We start from the raw sequence: 8,893 nt of genomic DNA, 5'->3' as shown, positions 1-8,893 counted from the left end.
GTTAAAAATGTATGTCTGCTTTCCAGCCTGCGCACAGTTTATAATGTAAGGGCAGCCGGCTCTGGCCTCATTTTCATGGCTGGGGGCCCAGGCTCAGAGCTCCCTTTCAGGAGGCACCCACAGGGCCCCATTACTTTCCGGCTGCTCAGTACTCCAGCCTGACTCCTCGGCAAATTCAAAAACAACCGGGCCCCGGCCAGCTGGCCCCTGCACCTCCCGCCTCCCTGGCAGCTAGCGCAGCCCTGGCTGCATCTCTCCCCAACTCGGGCGGCATCGCCTCCCCGACACAATCCCGCCCCGCCACCGCCCGCTCGGCGCCCAGGGCGCCACTGGAGGCACGGGGCCGAGGGGCGGCTCTCCCCTTCCCCCGCCCTGACGCGGGGTGGCCGCGCACATGCCCAGAAGCGAGCGGCAGAGCGTCCGGGCCGTGCAGCCTGTGACAGCGGCGGCGCTTTCCCTTCCGCTGGGTGTGGGCTCTGCAGCAGCGCCGCGTCCGCCCAGCCCCGGAGCAGACACACACACACAGAGGCGCGCCGGGGCCTCGTCCCCGCGCCGAGGGGCGGGAGGCAGCCATGTCGCTATTGTCTCGGGCGCTGCCCGCGCTGCGGCTCTATTGCATCGGCCTCGCCGTCGCCCTGCACCAGCTGCTGCGCCGCCTCCGCCCCGGCGGGGCCCCCGCGCCAGGTGAGAGCATCGCGCCCCGCGCCCGCTGCTGCCCCGTGCGGAGCCGCGCAGCGGCACCGGGCGCAGCCCGCCTGGGGTCCGCCGGGGCCACGGGCACCGCGCCCGCTCTCCTAACGGGGCCGGGGGAGAGCAGGAGGCCGGCGGCCGCTCTCCCTTTGCAGCCTTCCCTTCCTTCCCCACCCGGGCCCCACTGTCCCCGCGGGGGCTGGGGCGTGTGCCGTGACCTTGGCCCCTGCGCACAGCGAGGGGCGGCAGCGCCCCCGGGCTTCGCCTGCTGCGTGGGCGCAGAGGCTGGGCGTAGCCTGCCCTCCGGCCGCACGGGGGGCTCCCCTCCCTGCCAGGGCTGCGGTACCACAGGGCCTGGCCCTGGCGCGCCTCCCCCGTGCGCTGCACACGCCGCTGCTGCGCCGGGCCACGGAGCTGCGCGCTCCAGCCTCCCCTCGGCCCGCTGCGCTGGCGCCCTCCGCGCGCCCCTGGCTGCTGGGCTGGGTCCGCTCCTGGCCGCTGGGCCCTTTCCCCTGCTGGCCTTGCCGGCGGCTCGTGGGCTTGAGCCGGCCCGTTCCCCTTTCCTAGGCGGCTGCTGCCATACCCAGTTACAGGGGAGGCACCTGCACACGCCCCCTTGCTGCTTTAACTGCACCCGTTCCCGTGCCAGACCAGGGGCGGGCAAACTTTTTGGCCTGAGGGCCGCATCGGGTTTCCAATATTGTATGGAGGGCTGGTTCCCCAAACAGCCAGGCGTGATCCGGCCCCCGCCCCCTAGCCAACGCCCCTCACCCCCGCTTCTCGTCTCCTGACCACTCCCCTGGGACTCCTGCCCCATCCAACCCCCCCCCCCCCCCCCGTTCCCTGGCGGCCCCCTGGGACTCCTGCCCCATCCACCACCCCTTGCTCCCTGTCCCCTGACCACCCCCGGACCTCCCACCCCTGACTGACCCCCCGCCGCCCCATCCAACCCCCCCTCATTCCTGACTGCCCCCCCACCCCCCGGGACCCTGCCCCATCCAACCCCCATTTTCCCTGTCCCCTGACGGCCCCCCTGGGACTCCTTTTTGGTCTGAGGACTACATTGGGTTTCCAAAATTGTATGGAGGGCCAGTAAAGGGAAGTTGTGTCTCCTCAAACAGCCAGGCATGGCCCGGCCCTCGCCTCCTATCCAAACCCCCATCCCCTACTTCTCGTCTCCTGACCACTCCCCTGGGACTCCTGCCCCATCCAACCCCCCCGTTCCCTGACGGCCCCCCCGGGACTCCTGCCCCATCCACCACCCCTTGCTCCCTGTCCCGACCACCACCGGACCTCCCACCCCTGACTGCCCCCTGCTGCCCCATCCAAGCCCCCCTCTCATTCCTGACTGCTCCCCCGGGATCCCTGCCCTATTCAACCCCCCTGTTTGCCGCACTCTGACCCCTGTACACACCCCTGAACTCCCCTGCCCTCTATCCAGTTCCCCCTTATTGTGCTGCCCGGAGCACCAGTGGCTGGCGACAGTACAGCTGCACCGCCCAGAGCACTGTCAGGCTGCAGCTCTGCAACTGCGCTGCCTGGCCGCCCAGAGCGGGGCACTGAGGCTGGAGGGGAGGGGGAACAGCAGGGAGGGGCTGGGGATTAGCCTCCCGGGCCAGGAGCTCAGGGGTCGGGCAGGAGGGTCCCGCTGGCCATAGTTTGCCCAGCTCTGTGCTAGACCCATAGTCTTCCCCTCCCTGTTACAGCACTTGCCCCAGGCCCCTGCGTTATGCCCCTGCACACACCCTTGCATATACTTCTCTGCTGCTGGACCCGAGTGGCATTTTGGTTAAGTTGCTGGACAGACTCAGGAGATGAGAGTTCAGTTCCCCGCATTGTCCCAGTTTCAGGCTTGATTTTTGATCTGTTTGTGCCTCAGGTCCCTGCCTCACATGGGTTTTGAGGATTGATCAGTGTTTGTGATGTGCTCAGATACTGTGGTGATAAACCTATAGAAAATCGCCAATCTCCCTAGCTTGTTCTGCTGTACCTACCTACTGAGCAAGAACCTGCTTCTTTGCCTGGCTACCTTCCTCTGTCCTGGTCCTTCACCTAGATACTAGGCTAGAACTCTCCCTGTTCTCCTTGCCTGCTTTTGAATTCTACCACACAAGTAAATTCCTCCATCTCTGCTAAAGTTGGACACTGGGCTTTATTCCTCCAAATTCCTGGCCACTTGGTTACATCCTCTCTAAAATCACTCCTCCAGTACTTGACGGTGGTGAACTTCACTGAATTCAACTCTCACAGACTGCTAGTCTTCTCTTCTCCCCCAGCCATTGGTGGGAGTGTTGGTGTACACATTCTGTATGCTGAATATATGTTGTCATTAATTGCCAGTATTTAAGGAGACAATTCAATGGCATTCAGTTTGCTCTATGGAGCTTTTAGTTTAGTTCCTTTTCTGACAGTTGTGTGTTACGTTTTTAAATTATTTTTATGATCAACAGAAAACTTAATGATGTTCTGTTTCCCCACATTAGGTATCTATGAAGGAAGCTTGAGGTTTCCAGAACCGATTAATCTGGGAATCTCTTCAGGCCAGACATCAGCACAATAGGAATCTTAAATTTAAAAGGAAACTGATTTTTAAAACCCCTTTTTAATTTGTTGGTGCTTCTAACAACTCCCTGCAACTTGGGAAGGCCTGAAAACCATGTAATGAGTGACAGCATCACCGCAGCTCATTAGTTTGGTTCTGTTTATTTTTTCTGACTAGCTTCAAATGTGGCTCTTACGGAGGTAATGGTGGTTTTAACAAGAATAACAAAAATGCAGGTGTAGGTATGCAGTTCAGTGAGATTATCTAAAATATGAGGCCCAAATCAATTTATTGTATAGTTGAGGTACTAGAGAGGAGGGAAAATAAATTAATTGTAAAATTAATGCAAAGACTGGATAGTACAGATTTCCACACATGGGTTCATTGGGTAATGTTACTTCCATACTAATAATTCTAATGCAGATTTGAGTTTTGCTTTCTCATTCTCAAAAACATATAACATGCCAAAAAGAAAAGAAAAAAAGGAGATGTGTGCCTACAGTTTTATGTCAGCTGAGCATTCTTCTAGCATTAGTTTTTCTTGGCAGGGTAAAGTTGTGTAGTATGCCTAGGGTGTGTAACGCTTTCAAAATTTAGAACTGAACAGAAATATTATGACAAAGTTTGACCCAAACATTTTATTTTATTGTAATCTTAAATATAATTAACAAATCAAAAAATATCAAGAACATATTTGAAACAGTGTGATTAAAAAACAAACCAACTTGTCAACAGTGGTATTTTGATATGGATGTTAGACTAGTTTAGGTAAAATTTCAAAGAATGGACATAGTTAATCTTGGATCAGTAATCTGCTACTTTTATTGGAATAAAGAAGCAACAGTTGTATCAAGAAGTTAGTGGACTAAAAAATATTTTAAAATACAGAAGTTGAAAGCTTTTTCTAACCCTTGTAATCCTCAATTCTCAAAAAGCTATGATTACTGGAATAAAAGGTGCATAAATCAAGTATCAATTGCCTCATCATGAGAGACATTTAAAAAAACATTGGGGGGGAATAGGGGAGAGCCAAAGAGTTGCAGTTTAGCTCCTCAAGTCTCCATGTTCTGGAATTTGGACCTCAAACCTACTTGACCTCATCTACACTGGCAAGCCACATAGCCATAATTCAGCATAGGTGCAGCTCCATGGTGGAAGCTATATTATAGAAAGCCATCTGGCATCCAGTGATAGATCTGCCCTGTGTTGAATTAAGGGTCTGAAGTGTACTAGTGTAGCTGCAGCCCTTATATCTTCAGAAGCTGCATTCTTTTAAAAAAAGTTTGTTATACTATTTCACAGACATATTCAGGAGCTGCAGTCTAAACTAAACTAAATTAAATTAGTTTTCGTTTCCTGAATTAATCAAGGTTGTATGCTGTTTGCAGTTCAAAACTTGTCTTTCTAAATACTGACTCCTACTACATCCTGCTAATAAATGTCTAATTTTAAAGGTTTTGTTTAGGATGGTGTGTATGGAAAGGACAGTTTGAACTGTACAAATGAGGCAGCTCTGGGAGCAAAATATATTGTAGTAATTGTCTTGATTTGTGAACTGAAAACACGAAAGTGTAAATATATAACATGAAGGTGCAAATTTCACAGCATTCCAGGGTAGGAATATCAGGAAGTTTGCTTCAGACTTGGAACCTGAAACACAGAAGGAGGAATCTGAATGCAGAATTTAATAAAAAGAACAGGAGAACTTGTGGCACCTTAGAGACTAACAAATGTATTAGAGCATAAGCTTTCGTGGGCCCACTTCATCGGATGCATAGAATGGAACATATAGTAAGAACACACACACCCACCCACCCCTATATGTTCCATTCTATGCATCCAGTGAAGTGGGCTGTAGCCCACGAAACCTTATGCTCTAATAAATTTGTTAGTCTCTAAGGTGCCACAAGTACTCCTATTCTTTTTGCGGATACAGAGTAATACGGCTGCTACTCTGAAACCTGTGAATTTAATGTAGACTTCACAATTAAGTGCAGTGCTGGAAAATAAAGGAGGAAGAGGAATTATATAAATTATTATTTAAACATTTTTCAATACTAATTGTGTAAAATAGTATAATTAAAGATCAGTATGGTAATATATAATCTGTTAGTGCTGTGTATACAAAGATAACTAATAATTCAAATAGATACTACTGTATGCTTAATGCTCGAACTGATATCTTAATCTAAGGTGTGACCTTGCCTCAAAAGCAAGTTTTAAAAACAAAAATCTAATCAGTGAATTTACAAAAGATGAGCTAGCTAATTGTGACACCAGGAAGTTAATACCGGAAATGTGGTTTCAGCCCATTGAAAGTCATTTCATTGTTTTTTTTTATCTTTTTAAAATCATGCTATCTCTGACATTAATTGTTTCACAGAGTAGGAATTTCTATGATCATGTTGAAGTATTGTCAAGAATTTTTTGTTTTTTCTCATGCTGCATTTGCTCTTCTATTGCATAAATCATTTCATTGAAATTTGGCTTCAGACATACTCAATGCTGCATGTTTTGTACTTTTGGAAAAGTCTTCTTAATGTTTATATTTGGTACTTGAGAGATGCAGAAAGTGACTTAGAACTGAGTACTAATATTACTCATTCATGTTTTTAAAAACACCTTTTAACCTCAGATAGACTTTAAATTTCCTCTCGCTAATTAATCTAAATGAAATTATTTTCTTCTGGCTTTCATTATAATTTTCAAAACTGTTAATAATAGAGATCTTGGGTCCCCTCAGTTATGATTCAAGTATTAATATATTTTATTTCATATGGAGAAAGTATTATAATAGATTAAGGATGCTTTACTTCCGGTCTTAAAAAATTATGTTTCCAAGTTGTTAGAATTGTTTCCGTCCAGAGACAGTTTGTGAGCCATTTCTGGTGAAGCGATTCATATATATGAGAGGAATAATATCTGGGATCCATCAAGATGAAAGGAACTATATATATTGTACATGTAAGATATTAAATTATATCCTGAAAAAGACTACCTTTAAAAGAGAGCAATTTAGATTGCAAAGTTATGCACTGAAAAGTTAGGAAATGCCGAATGTATTGTTGCCTATGCACTGAATAAGGCAGAAGTCTGTGGGGTGGAGGCGGGGGAAAGGGGTGGGCTGTATTTGAGACTGTTTTACATTGTACATGGACAACAAGGTAGAATTCTGGTAATATGGTTGATACTAAATCTGGTATTTCATATCTTTCAGGTGCTTCTCTTTGCAACCTAAGTAACTTTTTAATGTAGATTTTGTATAAAATTTCTTAGTTTTTTTTTTTTTTTAAAGAGAAAAGGTAAAACAAATTATTTTATATACAGTTGTAGCAACCCTTCCTATCTTGTATGATCACCAAGGTTTAAACCCTTAACTTCCAGCCACTGGAGCAATAGGACTATCTATGTGCTTAGCTTGCAGCAGGAGACTACAGTAGAACCTCAGAGTTATAAACATCTCTGGAATGGAGGTTGTTCCTAACTTTGCACAAAATGTTGTTGTTGTTCTTTCAAAAGTTTACAAGTGAACATTGGTTTAATAGAAATTTGAAACTTTACTATGCAGAAGAAAAATGCTGCGTTTAACTATCTGAATTTAAATGAAACAAGCACAGAAACAGTTTCCTTACCTTCTCAAATCTTTTTTTAAACGTCCCCTTATTTTTTTTAGTAGTTTACATTTAATCCAGTACTGTACTGTATTTTTTGTTTTGTTTGTTTGTTTTTGTATTTTTTTTGTGTCTGCTGCTGTCTGATTGTGTACTTCTGGTTCCAAATGACATGTGTGGTTGTCTGGTCAGTTCGTAACTCTGAGCTTCTACTGTACTGAAGGGTGGGCCCCACAGGCTAGGTCCAGGCGGTGGTTGGAAGGAACCCAGCCTGGTTCTCGTCCTTCTTTCCCAGGAATTGGGAGAGCTCCAGCCCTGCTGGTACCCTTTGCAGTGGGGATGAGATGCTGAGGCCATGTGCTGTGTAAGGGAGCTCAGTGAGTCCTAACTCTCTTCTCCTCCTCCTTTCCATTGCTACAGCTACTCTCAGCTTTCAGGCCAATGTAGAGTGCTTCTCTAGTAGTGGTGTAAGCCCAGCTCTTTAGAATGTTGATGTTCAGTTATTATTTTGGCATGCTGTCAAAATTTTCTTGAGCTACACAAACAAGAGAAGGGAAGTGGCAGTTTTTAACAGTTTACAGCTCATTTAAATACGAATGAAATTTCATGAGCAAAAGAAAAAGTCATCTTTGTAGCCTGGGTGCTTTCTCCTTGTGGAATTTCAAAGATTTTCAACAAACAATGGATGTATTAGAGCTTCAATTTTTTTTAAAGTCACAAATATTTTTATAATGGAATATTAGGTAACTTAAATACAGGGGTTGCTGTCACCTCCCCCTATAATACAGTACTATCATATATCAGATAAGACCCCAAAGTGCTTTACAAACCACACAGGTGCTGAGTGCCATCAACTCCAGTTGAAATCAAATAGAATTAAAGGTGCTCAGACTCTCATCAGGAGTCCCATTCTTGGAGTAATATATAGGAGCCTTTTCAGTAGCACCAGGCGTGCTGCACAACAGTTTAGGAAAGGCAGTGAAGAGCTGCACTCTATGTTAGGGTTACTGTGACGGTGTGTGGTTCAGTGTTGTAATTAAGGTGGTGGTATGCTGATGTATCCTTAACTGTGGCGATGCGACAGTGTACCACTCTAGTTAAATGTCGAATCTGTATAAAAATGATAGAAAAGATCTTACGGTCATAAAATCGGGTGGAGTGAGTCTGGGACATTCATTCACTGTGAATTAACTTGCGTTTTGTTGTTATATAACAGAATCTGTATGTTGTAGAATTTCCCTCCTTAATTTTTAATATTAAAGGCACACCACCTGTTTTATTACTCTACTGTCCTCTTTGCTTCCAGGAACCTCTGTGTTACAGTAAGGGATACTCTGGGATAAAATGAAATTCGTTGAGTCTGTATGTGTCCCAGAAACACTGTGACATGGCTTGAAATAGAGGCATCTGAAAGCAATAATAATAGCAAATTCTGATATGGTACATCATGCAAGTGCATAATATGAAGCTATTAAAACCATCATCTGTAACATTATACTGTATATACCTCTCCTTCTAAGTTATATTGTGATACGATGAGAATGCATAACATGGCGTTGTTAATCATAGAATATCAGGGTTGGAAGGGAACTCAGGAGGTCATCTAGTCCAACCCCCTGCTCAAAGCAGGACCAATCCCCAATTTTTGCCCCAGATCCCTAAATGGCCCCCTCAAGGATTGAACTCACAATCCTGGGTTTAGCAGGCCAATGCTCAAACCACTGAGCTATCCCACATCTCTCTTAATATTGATCTTTGGAATGATACAGCGTAACCATGTTGGGTCAATAATTCATATTGATGACTCAAGCACTGAAATTAGTCATAGCAAAGGACATACCAGTATTCAGAGCACCTTTTTAAAAACAGAATAGTTTTACTTCCTGATGCAGAATCTTCAGATGTAAATATTTAAAGAAATCAGCCAAACCAAAAAATCTGCAACCCCCCCTCATCTTTAACCTTCAATAACCTTATCTTAATATTTTATTAAAAAACCCCAAAATATTAAAAAATAACTAAATAGTTAAAAGGAACAAAAGTCCCTTAC

General features: G+C 45.9%; 2 protein-coding genes across 7 annotated transcripts in view; both read left to right on the top strand.

The window, feature by feature from the left end:
* Positions 1 to 547: 547 nt before the first annotated feature.
* Positions 548 to 8,893, top strand: part of ZBED1 (zinc finger BED-type containing 1) — a 60,691-nt gene continuing 52,345 nt past the window's right edge. The window contains exon 1 of the mRNA XM_037899637.2: positions 548 to 684. The gene's annotated coding sequence lies outside the window, so the exon portion shown is untranslated. The remainder of the gene's footprint in view (positions 685 to 8,893) is intronic.
* DHRSX (dehydrogenase/reductase X-linked) overlaps positions 558 to 8,893 on the top strand; it is a 226,647-nt gene continuing 218,311 nt past the window's right edge. For 4 of the 6 annotated variants that reach the window (XM_043537755.1, XM_037899658.2, XM_037899650.2 and 1 more), the window contains exon 1: positions 558 to 684. In XM_043537755.1, the coding sequence (XP_043393690.1) occupies positions 573 to 684 (112 nt within the window). In that variant the 5' untranslated portion in view covers positions 558 to 572. The remainder of the gene's footprint in view (positions 685 to 8,893) is intronic. The other 2 variants (XM_043537757.1, XM_043537754.1) reach the window with 1 other exon arrangement.

The sequence above is a fragment of the Chelonia mydas genome, chromosome 1 (genome assembly GCF_015237465.2).
Source record: "Chelonia mydas isolate rCheMyd1 chromosome 1, rCheMyd1.pri.v2, whole genome shotgun sequence".
NCBI lineage: Eukaryota > Metazoa > Chordata > Testudines > Cheloniidae > Chelonia > Chelonia mydas.
The sequence above is the reverse complement of the archived record's forward strand: the minus strand, read 5'-3'. Positions and strand labels throughout refer to the sequence as shown.